This window comes from Pyrgilauda ruficollis, unplaced genomic scaffold (genome assembly GCF_017590135.1).
Source record: "Pyrgilauda ruficollis isolate IOZ18807 unplaced genomic scaffold, ASM1759013v1 scaffold50, whole genome shotgun sequence".
NCBI lineage: Eukaryota > Metazoa > Chordata > Aves > Passeriformes > Passeridae > Pyrgilauda > Pyrgilauda ruficollis.
This window is the reverse complement of record NW_024526600.1, coordinates 8,717,173-8,743,380: the sequence shown is the minus strand read 5'-3', so window position 1 is coordinate 8,743,380 and position 26,208 is coordinate 8,717,173. Positions and strand designations below refer to the sequence as shown.

At 36.8% G+C, this 26,208-nt stretch overlaps 2 protein-coding genes across 2 annotated transcripts in view; one reads left to right on the top strand and one right to left on the bottom strand.

Moving 5' to 3' along the window:
* The window catches only part of ARL13B (ADP ribosylation factor like GTPase 13B), a 31,543-nt gene extending 5,677 nt beyond the window's left edge, over nucleotides 1–25,866 (top strand). Inside the window, 7 exon segments of the mRNA XM_041480256.1 lie at nucleotides 14,742–14,847; nucleotides 17,085–17,287; nucleotides 18,282–18,375; nucleotides 19,533–19,749; nucleotides 20,167–20,283; nucleotides 20,733–20,801; nucleotides 23,750–25,866. Coding sequence (XP_041336190.1) covers nucleotides 14,742–14,847; nucleotides 17,085–17,287; nucleotides 18,282–18,375; nucleotides 19,533–19,749; nucleotides 20,167–20,283; nucleotides 20,733–20,801; nucleotides 23,750–23,826 — 883 coding nt within the window. The 3' untranslated portion in view covers nucleotides 23,827–25,866.
* STX19 (syntaxin 19) lies at nucleotides 3,104–12,101 on the bottom strand. Its single transcript, XM_041480255.1, has 2 exons — nucleotides 11,900–12,101; nucleotides 3,104–4,365 (listed from the first exon to the last, which is right to left on the bottom strand). Exon 2 carries the CDS (start codon nucleotides 4,259–4,261, stop codon nucleotides 3,383–3,385), a length of 879 nt encoding a protein of 292 aa, XP_041336189.1. The 5' UTR covers nucleotides 4,262–4,365; nucleotides 11,900–12,101; the 3' UTR covers nucleotides 3,104–3,382.
* Nucleotides 25,867–26,208: the final 342 nt, after the last annotated feature.

Below are 26,208 nucleotides of genomic sequence, written 5' to 3'. Positions count from 1 at the left end.
AAGTTTAAAATGGTTTAAAATGTCTGGTGAGCATGAGACCTCCATAATGCATAAATTGCACAACATCTCTGTGCTGTCATAAAGAATCTGTACAAGTAAGAGGAGAGACCTCTTATTTTTAAGAAATAGTGATGCTCTGCTGGTTTGAAGCTGAGCCTGGCTAATTGTGTTGATGAAGTGGAGGGTAGTTCAGCAAAGTAATGGTGTGTATGTTGAAAATAGATTAGATTTTCATTGCTCTGCATGTTACTGGCACAGGCAAGGCAATAAAGCCAGCTTAGTTTAACTCAAATGAAAATGCAGCTGTGACTGTGGAAAGCTGTGCTGTGTTTTTTAATTAAATACAACTTTATGGGTGGTTTTGGGATGCATTTTGGTTTTGTTGGTTGGTTTTCTTTGGGTAGAAATCTCTGTAATGCTATAATGGAGTTATATTTGTGTGGCTGACTGGACCTGCAGAGAAGTCACTCACTACCCTGGATCTTGATACTGCCTTTTGATTTCTATCAGTAGCTAATCAGAAGGCAGAGTGTATTTATTCATGGCTCTAATGGTGACTAAACTAAGTTTGTTGATGTTAATACTTTTTATTAGATTAAACTTCAAGCTTTGATCAGAATTTGCTTTTGCAGTATCCCAGTTTTGTGGAGGGATCCAGTAGTTCTTTGGTTTATGCTCCTGTGTGAGCCTCCCTCTTGAGTTAAGAATTCTCTCCTGTATTGTCAGATTTCCAAATTTATGCTGGAAGTTAGCCTTTCTTAATGTTATATTAATTTTAATGTTCAGATTTTGTTTGTGGGTTTTTTGGTTTTGTTGGGTTTTTTAATAATGAGATACTTGCTATCCATGTAGCACTAAGTTCCCTAATACCTTGCTACATTGTTTAATTAGTGCATTTTAATCTGTGCAGAATAGGCTGAATTGCACAATGTGGACACAAAATTGATGGTAAATACTCACAGAAATATAGGAATATAGGAAATCTGATGTTCAGTGTGATATTTTCTACAAATTTAATTGCTGCTCTCCCATGTTGTTATTTATTGCTGCCCATGGAGGTGTCACAGAATCATTTTAAGACCACTTTCCTCAAATGTAATACTATTGTCTTTTACTGTCTCTTGGTATAAATTACTTAGAGATGTTAAACTTGTCATTTGGGGTTTTTTAGTGTTCAGTGTTACCACTTTATGGGTAAATTCTTCTGGCAGTGTCCTCAAGGCTTACATCAAGCTTAGATTTTCTTCACTTAGGATTATTTTTGTCCTTTCTTTTATCAGAAACAAGCACACAGACATCATATTATGCAGGCAAATGCTGGTTTTGTTTGGGATTAGTTGTGTTTGTTTGGAGTCTTTGTTTTGGTTGTGGGTTTTTATTTAAGTTGACATGGAGCATGTGCAAGAGGAAATGCAAGTCCATGTGCTGTGCCTGATATTTTATACCAAGGAGATTTTTGGGCAGGTATTTTGTTAGGGAAAAGCCACTTTCTACCTGTTATTTTGGTGATAAGGGATTATAGCTATTAATGTTTCACTTTTCTTCATAGAACACTTGCAGCTGGGCTTTAATTTGTTTGGTTTTCTGCTTATTTATGCAACTACTGAAAACACTGGAAAGTTACTTTAGTGATTACTGCAAATTTCAGCTGCTAATAATTTTGAATGTTCAATATCAAATTCAGTGTGAACTGTAGTTCATACTATTATTTCATACCATTTATTTTCAGTTAATAGTACCCCCGAATCAAAGGAAAGTTTTCCACAAGTCCTTCTCACTTTCCAGTTCTCCTTCAGTGTGTTTTATCTGTTTTGCCTGTTTCTAACCAATTTACATCTGGAAATGACTTCATCAGGCAGCTTTTTTCCTAAGTATTAAAGCTTGAATTTTGAAGACTTGAGTTTTATTCCACTATTGGAAGTACAGCTCTTGTTTATTGGCTAATTTCTACTGTGCCCTTGGAACATATATGTATTTTTAATATATATCCCAGTTAAGGGGGGAGTATTTAATGAAATAGCTTCAGTTGTGTCATCATCTAAGTTTATTTTTTGTTGCTACTGTGTAAATAATATATTTTACTTTAAGGTTCAGACCTTTGATTGTATTTTGATAGCATTTAATTTCAGTTGCAGTTTTAATCTGGGATGGAAGGAATCCAACTATTTCTAAATACCACAATGTGATAGTAGATTTTTATTTTTTTTCCCCACTACATTCAACTAAAGACATCCAGTTCACTTAGTGTCTTGCTGAATTGCAGTGCAGTTTGTTCAGCCTTCTCTGTCTTCTGACCATCCAAATAAAGTGGTATTGATTGTTTCCTTGCACAGCACAAAGCAGTTCAGGAATACACTTCTGGTTTGCTGTTTGGTTTTAGTGTAGAATTTTTTTTTATATTTCTTTTTGGAAATAACTTTCTTGTCTCAGTTACATTGCTACTGTCTGTTAAATTGCATGGAGAGCCACTTCTCACTCAGTTCCAAAAGGAGTTGGTTGCAGGAGGTTCCTTCCAACCTAAATCATTCTCTGGTTCTAGATTATGGGGGAGGAGTAGGGGATATAAGGATGGAGTTATATTTTTTATTCTTTCACTAATTTTTGTGCTAGAAAAAGCGAGACTGCTATTATTCAGGTGGGATAGACAGCATTAAGAATGTGCCTTGTGAGTGTGTAATTAAGGATCATATTCCCCTATCCTGGTAGGGCTCTGCCTGTGGAGCTGAATAATATAAGTATCTCTGTGTCAATTTATGAAAAGTTTATGAACTTGTCCTATAGATGTAGTATTGAAACATTCCTGATAAGTTTTCTGACCTCTTGTTTGGTTTAGGCATCCCATTCTGGATTGTTACTAATGGTGTCTGCTTTATGTGTGGAGATTTATATTGTAAAATTTTAGATTCCTGGGGGGAAAAAAAACATTTAGAATTTGAGCAAGTAAATATAAATAATAAAAAACCACGAGGCAATTAAAAATACTTATTATTTTGTGAAAAGTAAGAAAAACATTTTTATGAATCCTGTCTTTGAGATTAACAGTATTTTCAATGCCTCCTAAGGGCACAGGGAGTTTGCTGCCACACTGTTTTAGTTTGAAGAATCAAACTAAACTTTAGAACTTCTAAACTTTGAAGAAGTTCATAAGAACCAAAAAAAAAAGTCACTTTTATCCTTTGATCCTTTCCTGTAGTTCACGTGTTTCTGTGAAAACCATAAAATTCTTTATTCCGTTTTGAAAAACGGATGCAGTTTTTCCTGAGAGCTCTGCTGAAGGGAAAATGGGAAGAAAAGTGAAGCAGTTGAGGGATCCCAAGAGTGCTTTCCAAGATCAGTTTGGTGTGGAGGAACCATTGGTATTTCAAGCAGTTCATTTCTGGTGTCATCTGCAGCACGGACAACACCAGCAGCAAATTGCTTTGCAAGGGTTTCTTCTTTTATACCTGACTGCAAGCCCAAACTTTTCTTTAGATACTTGAGTATATTCTTGAGCGTTGTTCATGTAGATTTCTATGTTGTTGATCATCTGCCCTTGCTCCTCCACCAGAAGTGAGATCTGGATAAAGAGTTCTTTCACATCTTTGATCTGGTTCTCCAGATTGACCAGTTCTTTATGTCTCTGCTCAATCTCTGACAGCTGAGCTTTAGTAATCTTGACCTCAGTGAGTAGATTTTCATTGAAAATCTCCCATTTTCCTTGCTGGAGCATGTCATTGACCTCCTCCTCAGACACCTCCTTCCCAGCCACCTCCAGCTGGCGGAGGATGAAGGTCCTGCACTTGTCCTGCTTGGCGGCGATGGCCTCGTTGTAGGCGAGCATGGCCTGCAGGTAGCGGTGGGACAGGAAGGCGTGCTGGGCAGCCAGGATCCTCACCGTGGCTCGGGCTGGCCCCTGCTCGTTCTCAGCTTTCCTCACGGCTTTCGACAGCTCATCCAAACCTCTGCGTACGTGTTCTGCTTGCATTTTGATTTCCCTCGCTATGTTAGATTCCTTCTTGAGAACGCTGAATCTTCTCATTGAAGACACGAGGCTTTTTTGTTGTTGGCTGAATTTATTGACTTCTTCCACCAGATTATTAATTTCGTTCTGAAGCTTCTGGACTTCATGTAAGTGCCTTTCAGTTATGGGCTCTTTTTCATAAATAATGGCCTGCTGTTCAAACTCCTCCTGCTCCTCTTCTTGTACAGTTGCCCCATTGTTTTCCCCACCCATCTGTAGTTCCTTAGCCTTCTGTTTCAGCTCTTGCAGACGATCTCTCATGGTTTTTGTGGTCAGGATTCTTTCCTGTTTGTTTTTTTTTTTTTCCCTCTTGCAACACAGGATGTTAATTCCGGTATCTTTTTTGTTTGGTTTGTTTCATTGCACTGTAATCAAAATGTAACAACAATCAATGTTAGTGGTTATATGTATATATAAAGAGTAGTTTTGGAGATTAGAGCTACTTCTCTCTGCACCAAAGTAAAAGTAGTAATGAGTTGGAATGGGGGGTATTTTGAACAAGTTGTGATTTGTAGCCCAAGACCATTTTTGAGGTATATTTGTGATACAGCACAAAGAACTTAGACCAGAGCAGTGTGGAGAGGACTTTTATTTTGGGGAGGAAAAGAGAACTAACTCCAATTATTTTATCATTACTCTTTACTTGATGAAAACTAATCAAGCTATAAATCTTTTTGGAAGTAGAAGTGAGTGTGGCTGTGCCATTTTTGGATTCTCAGCAGGGAATATTTCAGTTTTTGAGATTAAGAGACAGATTTTGTAACGAATCAGCATTCTGGCATGAATTAAGATTATTAACTTGGCCACACTCAAAAACCTTTCTCAATTTTCCTTGCCTGGGGAGTTAGATAGTAACTGAAGCAGTTAGCTACAACAAAACAGAACAACAGAACTCTCATCATTTAAGAACTCTAATAATTTAGCCTGAAAATAAATTAATTTTTTATGTTTGAATTTTTGTGGAGTTGAATCCATATCACTAATGTTGCAGCATGAAGATTTTCTAAGCCTTTTTTTAATTACTGTTATCTACCCTTACACTGTCATTTACATTCTTCATAAAATTGATGCAAATGTGCATTGTGAACCACAGTGGGCTACAATTCAGTGCTGTTTCTTATTTAACAGAAAGCAGATATAGTTTTGTTTTGTTCCCTAGCTGTTGTGCAAGCTTTACTGGAGAGACAATTAAGACCAAGATATTTTCTAAAACACGCCCAATGGAAACTAAGTTCAGCTATTTTTAATTGTAGGGAAGAAGGTATTTTTCTCAAACTCTACATAAATGATTTCCTTGGACTCTGATCAAGAATGGAAGATTTCAGTAAGAAGTAACATGTTCAGGACTAGAAGATCATGGGATTTTTTACTTGGGGTCTTCTGGTTCAATCAGATGTGTGTCTTTCAAAGGGCTGTTCAAGCATAAAGGTTAAACAGCTCAGTGGTATCTTTTGGCTGTTTCAGAGCTTTTAGGGCTGTTTTCTGGAATTGTAGCATTAAACAGGTGCAACTCTTATTAAACCCTGATTCTACAGATTTTATTTTTTTCTTAGCAAGCAAATGTAAGATTTCTTAATAATATCCAAAAGATGCATTCTGAGAAACTTTAAAGGGTCTATCCAGTAACCTGTCAATATGCAAATTATTTTCTTGCATTTGAACAGTTCCAAATGATACTGCTGTGGTATCTCTGCTCCCCTATGCATATTTAAAGTCTCTAAATAGATTTTTGTTTAAGTCATGGAGTTGAGCAGTGTGGACACGTCTTCACAGACTTAAATCTGGCTTTCTGCAGGAGGATTAGCTGAAAACAAAACTTAAAATGCTTCAGAGGTTAGTCATGAGAAAGTATGTTGATATTATACCCTAGTGTGAATTTCCTTACTGCTTTTTTTTTTTTCTTTAATTCCTTAATATTTGAATTTAGTGTTTGTTGGTTCACATCAAGAGAAGACTTGTGATCAGACAAGTTTGCAAGTTATTTAATGGGGAGTCTTATTCTCAGGTGAGGAAAATTCAAAATGTGTTCATTTCATGACAGTTAATGCTTCTCCACTGCTGAACTTTTCAGTGAATGTCCCCATGGCAGAAGTCAGGCAGTTTCTCCCAGATAACATTCTTCAGGAATGTTCCAGAGCTGCTTGGCACCACCAACAGGGAAAGTTCAGCCTGGGGCATGTGAAAGGACCCAGGGCTGCTAAACAGGGCTTCAGAGAAGTGACCTGAAAATCTGTTCTAGTCCAGCCTCACACATCTGCTGACCCATGTTAATTTAGCAGGGCTGGGCAAACCTGGGATTACAAGCAAGTTCTAAGGAACTTATGCTATGAGGTGACAAGAATTTCTTGTGTCTAAGAGAATTGGTGCATTGCTCTTGAAATAGCTGTGTTCCTTGGGGCTGGAGGTAGGAACCTCACAGAACCGCAAAACAAATCTGCAAATATTGTTAAATATCAGAGAAGTGAGTAGAAAATACTGGAGACTTTTTTTTTTTCTTGTTTAAAGATCAGTCTCACAAAAGACTGGAATGTAAGCAATTGAATCTTAGTTTCATATCTTCTGTTCTGTCAGGCTTGCCTTCAAAGCCTGCCACTGAACAGGCTTGCCAATAATTGTGCTTGATTATACTGGCAGTTGAACACATGCTGGTTTCAAAGAAATGAGGATGTCTTCATGAGAGAGATAACCTTGGGAATTGTTGACTTGGCTTCTCGAGTGTTCCACAACAAGCTCAGTTCATTTACTGAGTCCTTGTTTTGTCCTATGTGTCTGTATATAGGGGCACATCCTGTTTTTCTTTTGATTGAGATGAAAGCACTTCACTTTCCTTGGAAGTTTTTGTCAGTAAAGGGAGAAAATGCCCATTCTTTAGAGTGGAATAAATGGAATTTGTGGATTAAAAGCACTCCAGTGACTTAATGTGGCCCCTACATTCACTGCCCATTGCAGTTATTATCATGCAAATCCACTGGTGATTAAGTTTGTTCTTCTTGAAGCATCTTTATATATAGCTAGATATAGTTGGCAGGTTCAGAAGCATCCTTGTTAAATATATTTTAAAGGTATTGCAAGAGTCTTTGCGTTCTGATAACCTGGCTGTGTTGTTCCTCAGGAACAGGGTTATGTCAGTCTCTCCATGTAAAGAGATGCCATGTTTGACTGGGGAAGTTGAAAGGTCCACTTGCTTAATTGCAAAGCAACCACATAGAATGTTCTTCCACCTGTCTGATAAATTTATCAGTAGACCCAGGAAATATGGAGCCTACATCCAAAAATAAGACTGGGGCTACATTAAGTTAAAAGACATAATTGGATATGTGAAATAGGAAAGTTAATTGTATGGAACGCTTTTGTTTCTGCTTGTACTTGGGTTTAATGTCTTCTGATTTGGCTTTGCTGGATTGTTTATTTCTTCCCCAGTCCCCAAATTACCAATGCCTCCTGTTCATTTTAATTTCTGCTTTTGTTCACTATTGCTTAGTTATTCAGCACTTTGATTAAAATGCCTGTCAGCAAAGGCTCTGTTTCTATTTGATCTTTTATACAATTTGCCAGCTTACCTTGGTTTTACCATCCTGCAGTCTCTTCCAGAGAAGAGGACTTGCAGACAATCAAGGATCAGAATTGTCTCTTTAAGAGCTCTTTGATATCTATGATCTCTGTTCTGGCTCATGCTGCCTTCTTTACCTCTGCTGAAACTGCTGGTTTTTTGTTTGTTAGTGGGGTTGGTTGGGTTTGTTTTTTTCTTTTTTTTTTGGGGGGGGGGGGGGGGGGGGGAGGGTTTTTTTGTGGGTGTTTTTTTTTTAATGATTGCACCATAAATAAGGGTAGGTTTGTTTCCCTGATTCTTAGCTATGAGTAAGTTAAGGCCACTGGGTAGACTTTCAGGCAATGTGTCCCAAGGGTATTTCATGTTACGTGCATCCCAAACATTTTTTTAAATTATTATTATTCTTATTCATTTCCAAGCTGCAGTAGAATTACATTACAGCTCTGTCATGTGGTGCCAAGAAACCTATCTAACTTTTTTCTGAGCACAATGGCAATGAGTAAATCTTGGAGTCATACTCTGGAGCTTGATTACTGCTGAAGTGTCTTAAGTCAGCAACAAAAAATTAGTGAGACACATATACTATTTAAATGGATATAGTTTAAAATCCTTACAGTAGTCTTTGGGAAAGGCTGGTGTTTTGAGCTGAAATTCAATTTGTGCTCTCATGTTCTCACAAGGAAAGAAAGAACTTGTTTGGTGGTGTTTTGGAATCTTGCCCTGTTACTGAAGTTACTACAGTAGGACATCTTGCTGTAAGCTACATTTAGTTTCTCCTTTGTTTGTAAAGTTTCCTTTGACTTAAATACCTTGTAAACAAACATGCTTAAACCAAGGATTACAAGACACAAGGTGGTTCGATGAAAATATCTCTTAAGCATGTCAGTTGTAAGATAAGTCTTTGGAAAAACATACTTAAAAATAGTTGTAAGTTCAGGTTTCTGTTTGTGGAAAGTGTGGGAGTGGTTCAACAAGCAAATACCAAAGGCAGAGAGCTTCCCCTGCCTAAAAATATGCCACAGATGAGATGATAGTGCAAAATCAGTAACAGTTTCAGCAAAGGGGATGATCACAACTCCTCTCTGGACAACCTGTGCCAGAGCCTCCCCACCCTCACAGTAAAGAATTTTGTCCTAACATGTGATGTAAATCTTTCCTCTTCCATTTAAAACACTTCAGCCTTGTCCTATCACCGTGTAAAAACTGCCACAAGACTTCCCCAGGGAAACCAAAATTACCAGAATCTACAAGAATAGAAATACTGCATTTGAAGCAAGGTGGCTTGGGAATTCTCTAATTAGTGTGAAGTGGGAGGTGGAGAAATGTGGATATTGAGTAAAACCAAGAAATTCAAATGTAGTAAAGCAGACCTGAGTATTCAAAGAATTCATAAGGTGGGGAAGAATTAGGCCAAAGTTGCTGGAAAAGTATAGCCAAATCATGCTGCTCTGGAGTGAGGTTTCCAAGAGACATAGAGAGAAGGAGAAGAGACTCAAGATCTTCTTGGGCCTTTAACCACAAATCTGTAACATTCATGTTTTGATGGTGATTTTTTTTCACCTATTTAATCAGAGATTTGCTGCCAGTAGTGCCCTTCAAGAGTCCTCACAAACCCAGAGGTCACAGAAACCTAGAAAGAAAGTCATGATCTCCTCTGCCCACAGATCACTTCATTAAGGTCCAAATATTGATTTATTTTAAAGCAGTACTTGAAAATAAAACAGGAGCAAGAGAAAGGGCTGCAGCAGGATAGAGTACAGGTGGAATTGTTTCCATTTAATAGGATATGTAGTTTGAACTCATACTTAACAGCTTTGTATTGCTGTAAGTGGTGTGAGAGATTTGTCTTCCTGACAGTGGAAGTGCAGACTCAGAATTTGTGCCGTGCACCATCCCACCTGCTTTACATTCCCATTTCATCTCTGTCAGACCACAGAGCTGCCTATCACCGCCTTGGAACTCACCTGTAATAAATGTAAGGCAGGTTTTTAAAAAAACCCATACAGGTAATTTGACTATACTCTAGTTTGCCTAGGGTTTGATGTATCAAGAATTAATAGAGCATAAGAAAGCAATTCACTTTTTTTTTTCATCTTGTCCAAAAATATACTGCTGTATCATTTACTGCCATTTGTTTTGCAATTACACATCTGGAAGCTGAACATAACTTGCTTTAGGTGAGCTCAGACCTTGTTGGCTGCAGCCTGTTTGACTAAGAGGTGGGATTGAACTGATAGCAGAGCAGTGTGTCAAGAAACGTTTTCAGTAAATAGGAATATGATTCAGACCTGTGGTGAGAATGAGGCCACTTAAGAAAATGAAACCAATTATAATTGCTGTTCTTATGACAGTTCAAAAGCTAATATGAGACTGAAGTTGCCTAGAGATATTGTAAACAGGAGGAGTTAAGAATCTTAGTTTTAACTGTTCTCTTATTTAAAAGTGACCTGGAGGAACTGTCTAGGGAAAATGTTGACTTACAGAAATGTCTCCTACAGCTCCCTGAAATTACATGAAAGCAGACGAATAAAGTGCTACAAGATTATTAACCTTTTTCTCATTATAGTTTACCATAATATTCAAAATATTGTTTTGCATGAGAACTGAAGGCATGAATTGAAATTAAGACCCTTTATTTCAGAAAGAGCCATATGTTAACCATCAAAATTTACTGATAGGTTTGTCACTGTTGTCAGCAATCCAGAAGAGGCAGGGGCTGGAAATGCTAAAGAAGTATGTGCTTGAAGATCTGTTAACACTTCCACTTGAAAGGCAATCTGCAAAAAATCATCTGACAGAGCAGGCTCAGACTTCATCAAGGGTGCCTTCCATGGGCCACTTGAAACTCTTGGTCTGTTCTTCTGTTTGTTTGTTAAAAGTATGAAGAATTATATTTTCTGTGGCTTCCTCAAAAACCTCGTGAACTGCCAATAATTGAAGAAGAAGGAACAAGCAAAACAAGCAGACAAGTCACTTATTTTTGCCTGTGTGTAGGTCAGGAGTTTGACTTTCGTGGATGTTAAGATAAGCAAAGCATAAGGAGACAAAGTTTTTCATGCTGCATCTGCTGAGGCCTCATTTCTTTGAAATAAAACATCCTTGTGATGGCTGTCCACAGGATTGCCCAAGAAAAAGGTTAATGCATGGGAGATGAAAATTCCAAAGGGAAAAAAGGGTAGAGCAGCACTTTAAACAGAAGATTCACTGTAGAGTGAAGAATATGGCATTGTTCTTTCCCCTTGTATAGACTGCTGTTAATTTCAAAGGTCCTGTCGTTGTTTTCTCATCCCTCAAAGCTATGGCTTCTTGAAGTGGCCTTAATGACTATTGCAGGTAAACCATTCTCATAAAGATTCATTTTCCTATAGTTGTTTTCAATTATGGAGATTGTTCTGATGCTGCAGTATTTTGACCTCAGGGATGCTTTGCTCTTCATTAATTTTGATGGACACTATGCAGATCTGACCCAGAATTTTAGGGCTGTGATCACTGATTTTAAATAAATATAACACCCAAAGTAGCATATCTGAGACATTTTTACAGATCTGTATTGAAAAGTAAACTTTTAATACTGGTTTGGTTTCTGTGGTTTTTTTTTTTTTCCTCTTTGCTCAGTAATTGAGATTTTATAGACAGGTCAAGGAACTTCCACAGCATTCAGACTCTGTTTTTCTCTGGCAGAAGTGGCTTCTAAGAGAAATATTGTCACTGAGCTGTAGATGTCAGTTGTGCCAATGCACACATAACACTCCCTTTCCACATTGTTTCCCGTGACTCTCAAAGTTGAAAAGCTCTCCAGTTGCTTAGAAAAATCCTACTTGATCTAAAAGCAGTAGATGCCAACTTTCTCTTTATTTCTTGCATGAGGTACGTTTGTTACACTAAGACAATTCAAATATACTCTAAGTGAAACTGAAATAAGCCAAGCATGATTTTATGGATGAAAGCTTCTTACTCAGCAAATGTAATATGATAAACTAACAGCCACTCTGCTGTGCTTTCAAGTATGTTTTGATATATACCTCCTACAGGTTTTTAAACATAAAAAATTGCTATATATGAAGTTCAGCTAACTTGGAAAATTAAAATCAAGGTCTGTCTTTTAAGATAACTGATGTATTACCTAAAGAAGGGGTTTTTTGCATAAAACTTGCCTCAAACCCTGGTGTTCCTGTGCAAGAGCAGCAGAGCTGTAAGTCCACATTCACCCACAAAATACCTAACTCTTTGCAAGGCAAACATACGTTATTTTTATATCTTGACACTTAAGGACATTTCCATTCTAAACCCCACTACAAAGCCTTTTTGTGATATTTGCAAATTTAGAAACATTAAGTAAGAGTATTTACCTCTGAATCTTGTTCTGGTGGCTTTTACCCTTTACACAGGAACTCCTGAGGTTAAGCTTCAGTATAATCCCAAAAACATTTTTCCAGAATATTCCCTAGGCAACGTGTCTTGAATAACATTCCATGAAGTATTTCCTTCATTCCTCCTGCTTCTAATTCTTCTATCGTCCTCCAAGTGTGATCATCCTCAGGAGTGGCAGAGAGAGAAACTGCCTTCTGCAACTGCAGGGGACAGGCAAATTGATTACTTGGTGCCTGGGGAATCTGGTTGTGCCTGTTTGCAAGCCAGCCCTGCTGGGAGGCGGATCCCTCGCAGTGCCCAGAGCAGGAAGTGCCTTGGAGCAGCTCCCCTTAGGAGCTGCGAGTGGAGCACTGCCCAACTTGGAAGCTCAAGTGCAAGTGCAGGCTTTGCTTTCTTCTGCGCCAAAGCATGGAGGGAAAAGGAATTATTGAGGGTAGGTGGATCTGTTCATGGGGGGAAAGAAAAGCCCCTGAAGAATAATGTGTTTTACTACAGAATCTTGAAAATACTTGAAGTCTGTTTAGAAGTTTGACCCGAAGTCTGAAGTGGGCAGGGGTGTTCAGCAGTAGATGGACCTCAGCAAAACCACTTCAGTTCCTGGGGAGAATAGGCAGAGACAGCTGCTTTTCCAGGTACAGCACCTCAGACATGTTTTTGTCAGTATTGCTGCAGAGAAAGTGGAAGCTAATCGACCAGAAAGACAAATATGACACCTTTTGAGGTGTTGGAGGTTGAAAATCAGCAGCTACTGCGAGCTGTGGGATGTGAGTGTCGAACTGCCACTGAGCTCTGCAGCTTTACCAGCATTTCATTCTGCTTCAGCTGTGCTTTGTAGGCTGTGCACAGCAAAAATAGTGCAAATAGTGCAGTTATTTAATCTTCAGGTGAGAGAGGAATGGGCTGTGGCAACAAACACTGCTCAGAAATATTTCCTTCAATTAGCTCTAGATGAATTGACAGCACTGCTGAGGAATGCTTTTTGACACTAAGAGGCAGCACAGTAAGATTTTCAGACTGTAACAAAATAGGTTATGTGGGGGAGAAAAAAAGTGGAGGTAATTTTTTTCCAGTCTTTTAATTACTTTATTGCATTGCATCTCAGTTTTTTCCTGGTCTAGCTTTGGTTTCATAGCTAAATACTGAGAGGACAAGTCTTGCTCTAGCTGGTTGGTGAAAAGAAGCAGTGCCAGAGTATTATAAACATATTGAAAATATCACAGGTTCTGTATATGCATTGAGCAGCAGTTTGGGAATCCCTGCACTAAATCATACAAAGCAATGTAGAAGTTCTCTCTTTAAGAAGTGGGAATTCATTATCAAGGAAGGGCAGGGAAGAGTTTTATGCTCTTACCAGTTCTGCAGACCAAACAAGCAATGTTCTGATTATCAGTAGGACTAGGGATTTTAGTCCCCAGGATGATGATAAATAAGTGAATGGTTTGAATGGTTTGGACCATAAACAGTTAAGAATGGTGAAGATTGAGAGGGACTTGACATTTGAGAAGCTGCTTTTCTATGGTCTCCTTCATAAGCAAATTCTTCTTGAAAAGGAAGATGAAAGATTAGATAATGAATCCAAGCTCATGAGGGTAATGGTGTCAAGGAATGTGGGGTCTTGGGCTGTAGATGCAACACAGCTTTTTTTCTAATGTTTTTGATGCTGAAAAATCTCTTGGGAGTAAAATAATTAAGAATTGCAGCTCTCATACTGGAATTCTGGAGAATAGGGACAAAGAAGGTCTTAGATCAAACTGAAGTGCTGACAAGTTCTGGTAACTATGGAGTGAATTCCTACCACTGTTCCTTCCCAGCAAGGAATTAACATAAATTCAAAGTACAAGCTTTGGCCTAAGTTCCCTAAAAGCATTTGAGTTCCTGATAATCACTTGGGATTTCAGGAGGAAAGCTATGATGTCTGGTTCCAAAACCTGAGCTCATGGAAGCCAAATATTTGTCTTCTTATCCAGAAAATTGAATTGGAGTTCTCATGTCATTGAAACGTTGCTAAATTTCAGAGGAACATTATTTTAGTGGAATTCTTTTATTAGCAAGAAACAAGTACAAATTTCATATTTTCTAATGCTGTGCAGCACTCTAGCTCGGATTGTTAATGTTGTAGAAAGTGCAAAATAAGGTTGGATTGTAATTTTATACTCCTAAATGAATGTCTGTCTTCTAGAGTCCTGTTTCCTACCATATATAAGTGACACGACAATGATCTTCATCTTACAGAATGCTTATTTTGTGAGTCATGTGGGAGTCTTTTGCTTTCCTCTGTTTAATAAAATACGGTTTTTAGAGCCATTCATGCAAGTTCCTCCCTCTATACTTTAAGTTTTACTCAGGAAGAGCAAGTTCAAAACACTGTTAGGCATCATCTGCCTGCTGGGTAGCAGGCAGAGCTGAGATGATCCTGAAGCACTTTTAAAGAGGGAAATGCTCATGGCTTGGGAAGTTGCAAAGCTGTGACTTTCATCCAGAGGCTCCAACAGATTATCCTGTGTTGATTTAGATGTAAAGCAGGATGGTCTTTTATGTCCATTTTCTTAACTGTAAATATGACTGCTTTCTCTAGAAATAATATTAATGTATTGCTAAGCACCTTGGTGATTATCTAACATTAGTATCTGATGAAAATGGTGTATAGACTAACATGCTTATTGGGTAGAAGAAATAATTAAAGCTGAAACAAGGAATTTCATCTTTTCTTTCTCAGTCTTCCCCTTCTTCTTCCTAGCTTTGTCACAAACAGAGCTTTTGGAGATGGGAGAGCCTCTCTTGTGGCAGGATGCTGAATGTTTCTTTTGATCTTCCCTCTAGGCTGGCAAATAAGCAGGACAGAGAAGGAGCTCTGTCAGAGGCAGATGTAATCGAGTCCTTATCTCTGGAAAGGCTGGTTAATGAACACAAGTGTCTCTGTCAAATTGTAAGTAGATGTCAAGATGCTGTATTTTCTCATATCTGTGTAAAGCTTCCATTAAGGTAGGAAATTAGGCTATGTGGCATACAGCTGAAATTTAGATATAATATTCATTGTCCTGTTAAGAAAAAAACCTAGCAGGAAGTCATTGTGGGGAGAGCCAAAACCAGAAATCTTTAAGAAAGCTGCTTAATATTGGCCAATATTTCAGATAATAGATCCAAATTAGTAGTCCCTGAAGTTTTTCTTTAGGCCTTTGTTTTAATCTCCCAGTGTCTTAGATAGGGCTTTACTTCCACAATCTTTTTCTGATGGCAATAAAAAACATTTTGAAAGATAATGAGGGTTATGGTGTTACTAACCAAGATAAAAAGTAGTTTTGCAAAACCATTTAAGCTTTGGGTTTTAAAATTTAAAAATAATTTTAATTCATTAGGGAGATTTGCAAAATTTATAGAGCACTACATATTATTTTCTCTAATAGCTGAGTTAGAGCAGGGCATAGCTCCGTTTATTATGTCATGATCATTTGAGTGCTTTCCTTCAGTTAGTGCTCTTTGCACTATGCACATACAGCAGTCATAAAAATAAAAATTGCAAGTTCATCCTTGGTTTTTTTTTTGCAAGGAGCTTCTGTACCAAAAATATTTTCTTGAAAAATATTCAGTAAAAAAGACCTGAAAGATACTAGATTCCAATGCATTTGAATTACTTAATTTTTGATATGCTGTTCTTGTTGTTTATTTATCTTTTGTGTGTAATTAGGAAAGACACCAGATCACACACTCCTAAGACTGTTTCATACTCTAATGGACACCTTCTTTACCAGGCTCTTCAAAGATAAACATGGCCCCAAATTCCTTCAGTAGGATGACTCCTGGGGTCAGTTTAAACAGAGGCATTGTGAAACAAGACAGAAAGTTAGTCAAGGACCAAAAAACCTTTTGGTTTCTTTTTATTCTTGTAGTTAGTTTTCCACTGGATCTTTAAATTTCCCCACAAAGTATGAAAGCAAATGGAAGGAGTAATTTGTCTTGCTCTTGGACAGTGTCAGTGAGAATGACCTTCCTCTTTTTCTTATTTTAATATGTCTGTAGATTCCATATTTCTAAATTTTTATATTTTGTAACCAAACTTCAGCAACAATAATAGTGGTGCAAGTTGAGAAGAGCATTTCCCTAGTGCTGGCCAGTGTTTGATCTCAGTTTTCTCAGAGAAACAAGTTGTATACATCTTCTACACATCTCCTTCCTGAGCAGGTAGGGTACTGCAGGGCTCCATAGTGAAAAGGACTCATATTTGAACTGTAATTTAAACATAACTGATTGGTTTTTTCTGTTGTAAATGGTACATTCCATATCTGATTCTGGTGTCATTTAAATTCTTGTCAGATGGAGACAGCACTGAGAGTTTTTCAGCTGTTGGCATTGGAGAGTCTCTTTTAATCTTCATAAACACAAATCCTGAACACGATCAGTGTGAATTGTCATACACAGAGCTGTTCTATTCAGTTGTTATTCTGAGAATGTTTTAAAAGACACATACAGTGCTCCAAAACATTTTGAAAGCAGTTCCCAGGAGAACTTGAGAGAACATCTTTCCCATGTTTGAAGCTTGAATCAAGCCTTGCCTTGTTTTTCCCAATTAAAGCCTATTTTACTTGTCCTCCTGACATGAAAAATTAGAAACAAATTATTATTTTCCTATTTGCAGTTTTGCCTCATGTTTTTGAAGGCTATTATCCTGTCTCCCTGAAGTGCTTTAATCTCAAGAGAGGCACTCTTGGTCCTTCAGTTTTTTCTTACCAGATGTGTTTTCAGAACTATTTTCTCAATGAGGTTTGCATTTCTCTTTCAACAGATTTGTCTGGATCATGTTTCTCTCACTTGCTGCTGAGAGTATAATGACAAAAAGTTTTATTCCAATCGAGGTGCAGTGCCTGTTCTGATGTAAAAAATTGGTTTGACAGCTTTTCTGACAAATTCACAGGAGATTTTCTTTACCCCCGAGGTGCTTATGAACATGTTGAACTTTTTTTCATGAACTGAGGCATAGCTGATTCTCTTTCATCTCAGATTTTTCCATTTTGATTGATAAATCTAGCATGGACTATTTATAACCCATAATTCTCAGTGTTTTACAAGCTTCACAGTCAACAGTAATTGTTCAGCTAATTTCTTGTCTCCAGTCAAGGAATGTGGTCTGAACTGCAAATTTTTCCCTCCTTTTCCATATATTTACAGGAGCCTTGCTCAGCCATCATGGGCTGTGGGAAAAAAATTGACAAATCAATCAAAAAGGGATTATTTTGGCTTCTCCATATCATAGCAAAAGATTTTGATGCCTTAAGTGAGCGCATCCAGAGAGACACAACAGAGCAAAAAGCACTTGAGGAGCAGAAGAAACTGGAACGGGCTGAGCGAGTCAGGAGGATACGGGAGCAGAGGTATTTTCCTGTGATCCTTACTCCATCCCTTCCTCCCCTCTCTGAGATATTTGGGTCATTCCTGTGCATAGATCTTATGGGAATCAGGCTATCCAGGATTTAAAGCTTACAAGAGTAGTTCTTGAAGTTTTTGCCTCTTCATCCCCTTTATTTGATTTGCTGCATGCTGGAAATGCACTTTGAATGAGAATTGCGAGATAGTTGTGGGATAAATTTGGCCTTACTAATATAACTTCACAGAAGGCTGACCTAAAAAATAATTCCTGTCATTTAATCTGAAGTTACCTTCAAAAATAAAGTATTAAGTTAGACTCTCTAACCCATATGTGAATATCAAAGACTAAATATGAAAATGTATTCAATACTATGCTTAATAAACTTCAGGATATCCAGCAGGTGAGGCATGAAGGAACTAAAGATGATGCAGTGAGGGAAAGCAGGATAACTGATTTATCACTCCCCTTCAAATCCCTTTCTGGTCTTTAGCACCCTGCTGTGGTGCCTGTGAAGATGTGAATCATTACTGGGGCATTCTTAAAATATTTGCTGAGCACCCCTGTCCTCTCCTCTACCTTATATTGGCAGAGAATTTTGAGTCTCAGTTACTGTGAGAAGTAGCTGGGAAGTATCTTAGACTATATTCTGGCTGTTTTGGTTTAAATAAGCAAGTAAATTACTAAAGTACCTTTTAAACAGCTGCAACTTGACATGGTCTTCATATATATTTCACAAATTTCTAAAAACTTGGTTTGCTCCTAATCTGCTACAACTCTCTGCACACACAAAACCTCCTGACCATATTGGATTGTGTTGGGTTTATGCCACACTGAGAGGTGTAGTGAGGAGGGCTGACATTGTTCTCTATAAAATTTATGGCTTCTTCATAAATCTTTATTCATTCTCCCTCTTTCCCCTTCCCTTGCCCCCAAAAAACACCCGCAAAACCAAACACCAAAACCACTGAAACAACACAAACCCAACAACAATGCCAAAGGGAAAAAGAAGAAGGAAATGCACCTGAGGAGGAAGAGCCTGAGCCTGGGAAATGTGAAAACCCCTTCCAGCCTATAGCTGCTGTAATCTCTGAGGTAGGAGAACGTGTGGAAGTCTAGGTCTGTTGAGAAATGCACTAACAAATGTCTGAGTGGCAATGAGAAAAATGGTCATTTGAAAGAGTTCTAATTCTTCAGCACTTCTTTATTTCCTACTTTAATCTTGGCAGCCTTGTTTTCTGTGCATTGAATCAATGTTTTCATGATAAGAAAACCCATGTTATTGATTGGGGAACAAAAGTTTTGTAGACACAGTAAAATAAATGTAAACACATTACTGAAAACATTTCCTAATTAAACTGCTGGGATTCAGAAGTGGAAAATATTCAAGGTCTATTAATTTATTCTAAGGAGTTTTAGTGATGTGGTGAGCCATATCAAATCTTCCTGTCTTCTTCAGTTATTCAGATTTGTGAGCATAACCTCTTTTCAGTTAAAAATAGACTCTTGAGAATTTTTTATTAATTTTGAAATATGAAAATCACGTTCATTATAAAGTTTCCTTAACCTACATTTCTGAGTTCATATTTTTTTTTAATTCAGTTGCCTGGAGATAACACAATCTAAAGAAACACGTAAACTTTTCCAGCAAGTAATTCAAACATTTGCTTTTTTCCAAGACAAAAGCACTCATATCCACAGAACATGTCAAGGCAGCTTCATGCACAATAATCCATTTAGCAATAACATCAAAAGCAAGAAAATAAAAGTGCAGCTGTGAATATTGCAGAGATGGTGATTTAGTGACACAGAATTGTGAAGCAGCCTGCTGTTGAGGTTGTATGCCACAATAGGTATTTATCCAAACTGGGATAGCATTTTCTGTAGGCTTAGGCTCTGTACATCTGTATTTTTTTTTAAGTAACACATTAAAAAAGTAATTGAGGAGAAAGAAAGTAGAAGGTTGTTTTGTTTTGGTGGGTTTTTTTTTGGTTTTTTTTTTTTTTTTTAATAGGACCAAAAATAAAACAAGAAAACAGGCAATAAATCTAAAGATCCTTTTGTTTTATAATTTCCTCTCCCTTTATCTGGATAGGATATTGGAAATTTAATTTCTTCATCTATTTGAAAATAAATTCTATGCTAAATGTAAGATATTTGGAGAATATTTTCATTTTTAATAACCTTTCTGTCCTACTAGTCAGTTTACAGCATTAGCAGTAATTTTAAAATATTCTTGTCCTTTTTGTTAGAATGAAAAACAGCTGGAAAAGGAAAAGAAGAGACAAAAGTTGGAGACTGAAAAGGCTACAATTGCCTTGAAATCCCAAGCAGAGCAGGACCACTTATCAAGTAGCAGTAGCCAAAACACAAATGACAGCAGGCAGGAAAGGTGCAACTCTACAACTGCCCAGCTTTTGCAGCATGCAGAAGAGAGTGACCAACAAGCCTCAGAATGCCTTGACTCAGGTAAAACTGCTGCCTTTTAAACCATTTCATGTGATTTTTCATATGCTTCTTCTGTCCATGTTATTTGTCATGATTCCACATACCAATGTCACCTGTTGGAAACACAAAAATGCAGGAGTAGGTTATATAAGTTGAATTTCTTCATGGAAACATGGAGTTTTCATATCTTTTATGCCCACAGCTTATTTTCTATAGTAAAATGTTGTGTGACTTATATTTCCCATGATTTTATGTGCACAGTTCATTTTCTATAGCAAAATAGATGTTGTGTGATTTAACATTTCCCATAATTTTATGTCTAAGTCTGGACTGAAAGCTCTGATGTGTCTCCCCAACAATTGTATTAGAATCTGATGTAGGATATTACCTGAATATAACTGTAGGATATGTAATTTTTTTTTTTCCTGTTGGATGTAGATAACAACAAGAAAAAAAGTAAAAAACCCAAATTAAAAAGGGGCCACAGAGTAGAACCTGTTAATACAGAGGAATCTCTTCCCAAGAATCCTACACCACCAGCAGCCCTTCCACCAGGTAAGTGTAAAAACAGTAATTGATGTCTCAATTTGTGGTTGGTAATCCTTTAAAAGTCTCACTTGTGAATGATGAAACTGGGCTGGTTTTCATACAGAGAGGAGCTACTAAATCTTCCTCTCTAGAAAATCTTTAATGCAGTTTCCCACTTCATGATATGAACTTCCAGCAGTATTAATTTGGCCTATTACATGGGGAAAACAAAATTTTCCCAAAAAAAAGAGCTAGAAACTTGATTACTCATTGAAGTGATTCAAAATATCAATACTTTTAAGGTTAATCAGTTTATTTTTGAAGTATTTCATCGTTCTTCACCATGGATGCAATGTAGTGCATAGCTTGGGCATTTCTAAATGCTTTGATTTCTCCCAAGGAGATGTGGGGTCTGTACAGCTCAGAATAATCCTGTGCAGTCGTGGAATGCTCTGACAGTTTTTGTTTTCCTGTAGTTGGATGGGGAACTCCCAAACTTAATAGACTTGGAAAACTTGAGCCTCTTGGTGAAACACATCATCCTGGTAATTGAAAGTATTTGGAGCTTTGTACCTTTTTAAACCATTGTCCATTCACTTCTACATTCACTTCATTCTTTGTCTGTTTTTCATTTCTAAATTCCAATTTTCATTGACCAAAAGCTTTCCCTTTTGCTTAGTAGAAAGCATCTTTTTGATTTTTTTCAAGTCTGATTTTTTTATTAGGAAAAACAATGAGTTCTCTCCAATTTCCTCATGAAGTTTTAAAGTGGCATGGGATATCAGAAGTTGTTAATGATCTGAAGTTATTTGCACCTAAAAATTAGAAAGTGATATATTGCAAAGAGTAATGGGGCCAGTTACTTGAGTCCAAATTCATACTGCTTTTAAAATGAAAAAAATTAACTGGAAATATCAAGATGCAGTAGACAGTCTTGATTTCTTGCTTCAATAATGACTTATTTTCTATTTTTGGAAGATTGTGGAAGACTTTTTCATGTGTTGACATTACATTTTTTTCCTGAGTTTGAGATGGTAGTTTCTTCATTTTTCTTACATTTTTATTTTTCAAATTTTGAAAAGTGAATTTGGAGACATCTGGAACACAAAACCAAGGAGCTTTTCTGCCAGGGAACCAAAAGATGCCTGAAGGGGAAATAAGATTTCTAAACCCAAAATATTTATTTCTCACAGGAAGGAAATTCATGTGCTTAAAATGTGATTTGTAATGTTGATCCTAAACACATCTTGCTCTTTTTTTTTAAAGGCAAATAGAGAGAAGGTGACAAGAAAGGAAAGCCAGATGAAGAGGTAGGGAGGGGAAGAAAAGGAACTCAATTTTTATCTGTGCCTAATGGAGGTGTTGCATTCTGTAGGAAGAGCATGGGTGGAACAAAGAGGGAAAAACCTGCTTAAGCTAGGTGCTAAATTGTAAAATTATTATTAAATAATTTTGGAAGCTGAAAATGGCAAATATGTTGGTAGGGAAATTATCTCTTGACCAGAGGTGTAAGAGCAAACTTGAAGTACTCAGAATTTATAGCTGAATTTAAGGCATTGTCTGCTCTTTGGGAGATTTATCTTTTTTCCAGGAATTTTGAACCACTCACAAGATTCACACTTGCAAATTCTAGCAAGAAAATTGAAATTAGGAAAGCACTATTTATAAATGAAGAAAGTTCTTCACATTCATAGCCCACCACTGTCAAACCTTTAGTTAGGTCCTGATCTCCAAAAATATCATTTATTTCTTTCTTTTGCTTAAAGCAGCTGTGGGATTTTAACTCTGTCAATTTGAGATCCACAGAATCAGAGAATTATTGAGATTGGGAAGGACCCTTAAGATCCTTGAGTTCCACTGTTACCCCAGCACTGCCAAGTCCATCTTGCACTGATTTAATTTCCCACCTGGCCCTGCCCATTTTCTCTCACACAACAATGTTTTTCAATGAATTCTTACGTACTTTGCACAGTCAGAACCTGCTCCTCACTGGAAACTCAGAGTTTCCCTAAGACCAGTGGATCCTGCCTTGGATTCTTTTTTTACAATAATTGCATCTTTCTGAACATCAGCTTATTTTTGGTTGTCCCTTCAGCAGAAAAATAAATCAGTGTTGGGTTTTTTTTCATTCCCTCGCCTTTGCCCAAAATTCAGAGGTGGGTTCAAAAGTTTTTTCAGACATTCAAACTTTGTAATTACACACTTATATTCACTGAAGACTGCAATTTTTCCAGTCATGCTAATAATTTTGGCACAACATGAGGTGATGAGTGCCTGTTTATTGTCAGTGAGGAGGATACATTTACAAAAATGTTAAACTTCTTTCATTATAGGAGGCAAAATTCTCTGCCAGTCCTAAAGTGCTCTGCCAGACCTCAAAAAATGCATGAATAAAAATCCAATGGACAGATTTTCATTGACCTTTGAATCATGTGTTGCAGTTTTCTTGCTGCTGTAATTAGTGCTATTGAAATCAAAATATTTATGACAATAACATAAAAGTGTTCTCATTTTGCTAACTAAATGCAAAGTTAATTAAAACCTCAGTCCTACAGACAGGTCCACATATTCTTCAAGCAGGGTAGCCCAATTTGTTTGCTTTTGTTAATCTTAGCTCAGGAATGCAATTTTAACAGAAGTTATTGCATCTGCAGGACAAGTGGGATATATTCTTCTTGGAAAATGATGATTTATTAAAGCTGAATTTTGTGTTGGCAGGCCATCAAGGCTTTCTTGGGGAAGAGGTGGTCTGTATAAACAGAACTGAGATTTGAATGCTTCAAAAAGCTGCTTTTCTTTTTTCTTGATTTCTACCTTCTTCCTCTTACCATGTTCCATATTTTTTTGTTTGTGCAGTGCTTTGCATGTTCCAGTCTGCATGGGTTTTTTATTTTATATCCATTACAAATGTTTGAGAACATGTGTTACTCTCTTCTGATGTACTTATTAACTTTGTCTTGTACAATTTTGCCATTTTAAATTCCTTTATTGACAGAAGGAAATGCTGCAGTTTTATCTAAAAATTCTGAAATAGTTGTTTTAGAAAATTATTTTAGCTTGGAAGATAAATGCCATGCATAAATGGTCCCAAAATTTTGGATTCTGCTCAGTACTACTGTAATTTAAAACTATATTGCAGTGCAGTCTTGAATACAACAACATACAAATTTCATTGTTTCATTTTTTCAGTTGTTATTGTACACTTTGAAGTTCTCCTTTCCTATTTTTAGGGATGTTTACAGATCCCCTTTGGGCTTGATCTTGCAAATGCTGATGCATGTATAACAAAATGTAATTAAACCCTCGTTTGGCCAATCCATCTCTAGACATTAATTAGCACTAGGTCTGAAAGTTTGCTTGGAGGAATTAGCTCTAAACTCCTAGAATACCTGGCTTTCATTATGGAAGTAAGAATTTAGTAAATATTCTTTGAGCCAGGAAGGTGGTAGGTGACAGATTGATGTGTTCTTCTGCTCTGGAATTTCTTCCACAGATTTCTATGGAAAGCCTCTGCCCCCGCTGACTCTACGCCAAAGACCCAACAGTGATACCCATGATGTCATTGCTTAACTGGAGCACAAAGAGAATTTTAAAAAACATAAATTAAGAATCCTATCTTTTTTTTTTTTTTTTACCCTTGAAGGAAAATTTTTTGTGTGACATTTTATCAGCATGTGACAACTAAACATGGAATTCATCCTGTTGTGCTTAATGGTCAGACTTTGTAATTTACTTTTCACATCACCAGCTCTTCTTCAGGATTTATTTGGTTTACTTGTGAAAAGACATGGCTGTAAACCTGAAGAAAAACACCTTCAAGATCCCATAATACTGGATTGTACATTCCCACCGAGACCTTTCTCCAGGTGCTGTGCAGGTGTTGGTATTTTTTCAGGGAATAAATTATTCTAAAGCATTTTGTAAGATTCCTGTATGATAGGGTGAATATAGAAAGGTTAAACAAATATTGAATATATTTTTCTACCTTTTTATAAAATTAGTTGAAATTTTTGAGTGGAGCTGTGTTCCTACTACCAATAAAATGATATGTAGGGAGCATTAGAAAGCTGATAGTCAAGTGCACAAAAACAAAGTGTGTTTGACTCTTACACTTCTCTTACAGTACCAATACCTTTTCTTAGGTAGTATTTACATATTTCATATTACTGGCAATCTGAAGCAGAGGGTACAATAAGAAAATTTAAAATAAATACATTTTATACAAAATAATGCTATTTGAACTGTCTGGAAGTTTTCTTATCAGTTGTTTTCTTTGTTTTGTTATCTGAGTTTGACATAGGTAATAAATATTGTGGGAAAAAAATAGAGTTGAATACTGTATTGTCTACTACAACAAACGAGAAAATTCACAGAGTGGGAAATTTGCACTAATCAAATCATCAGGTTTGATGGGAAACTGAATCAACCAGTATGCAGATGATCTCCCTCAGTTTTTAATCTCAATAATACTAAAATATCATCTTGCAAACTGAAGAAACCCTGGGTTTTTAAGGATTTCTTTAACATTTCCATATAATGTGTTGAAAATCACATACAAGTGATACCTAAACAAGAAGGGTTACAATTTGTTATATTCCTGTTTAAATGTTTTTACTGTTCCATTGGAGACAACCAGTGGTGTATTTGTAAAGGTTCATTGTTCTGCCACTTAATGACAGACAGGATGAAGCTCTTGTTCAGGGTTTTTTTGGGGAAGCAGTATTTGGTAATTTTATATTATGGTCTGTTGTCAATAATGCAGTTTTACCAAAGGAGTTGAGATGTTGAAACAATGTGGTGTGTTACATGTTCAGCACTTTGATATTGGAAATCCTTGCCATGCACCCCTTGCAGCAAGGAGCTGCACAAACATCTGCCATATGAAAATGAAATAATACAGATTTTTAAAGAGTGAGATGGAATCAGTCTTAAGGATACTAAGTTTGGAATAGGTGGAGAGGTTTATTCCTCTTTGTTTGCTGATTTAGGGAAAGGAGGAAACAATTTCTATGTGACCACCAGCATGAGAATACTTCTCTTGTATTCTAATACTGGAACATGATTCAGTTGAATTTTTCTCAGGATTTGGTCATTTTCCCTTCAGACAACACAATACTAAGTGGAGGGGAGGTTGCACAAAAATGTGTATGTGCAATCTCAACTTTACTAACACTAGCTGTTACCACTTAAGTTTTTGGCTTAAAGGCTCTACTTTTGCAGACTTACTTTTTTACAGCTCCAATTTCTAGGAATGTATTACACTTTTGTTTTCCCTCTTTCCTAAAATAAATCATGGAAGTCTTTATTAAAAAGAAAGCTAAATACTGCTGTGGTAACAAATTTGAGAAACTAAAGTGTTGATGCTTATATATGAACTGTGTGTTCTGTGTGTTGTGTGTGTGGACATATGTATCATTTTTGATTATTGCTTTTAAAATAAATTTTACCAGTATGTGACCAAAGTACTCAAAAATGTTTTATAAGTTTTTGTTTTATTAATATGCTTTGTAATTATTTACTATGCTGGTTTTTTTTTTTCAGTAATTTATACTGCTATGACTTTTTATTTGCTGAAGATGACATTTATGTATAGAATAAAACTAATGCAAACCATCAACATGTTTCCTGTATTTACAATTTTTTGGAAATAAGTCTAGTCTATAAATATTTAAGGGCTGCAAGTCTCACTTATATTTCTAAAATGAATGAAATAGAGTTCTCATAGACAGAATCTTTGCATATTTTTGCAGGGGAAATGTGATCAAATTTAGAATATACTGATAAGATTGGCAATAAGTTGAGTGTATATGTATACCTATAAAGAGCTTTGATAGTGCACCTAATATTTGAGAGATAAATGTTGTGCAGCTCTAAATTGAGAGCACAGATTAGATTTTGCCAGACTTTTTGTCATCCGTGTCATCACTTCTGATATGTATCAGTGCATGCAGC

Bases quoted from the DNA above. Each gene is read 5' to 3' on its own strand.
- STX19 (XM_041480255.1), bottom strand. From the start codon at position 4,261: ATGAGAGATCGTCTGCAAGAGCTGAAACAGAAGGCTAAGGAACTACAG.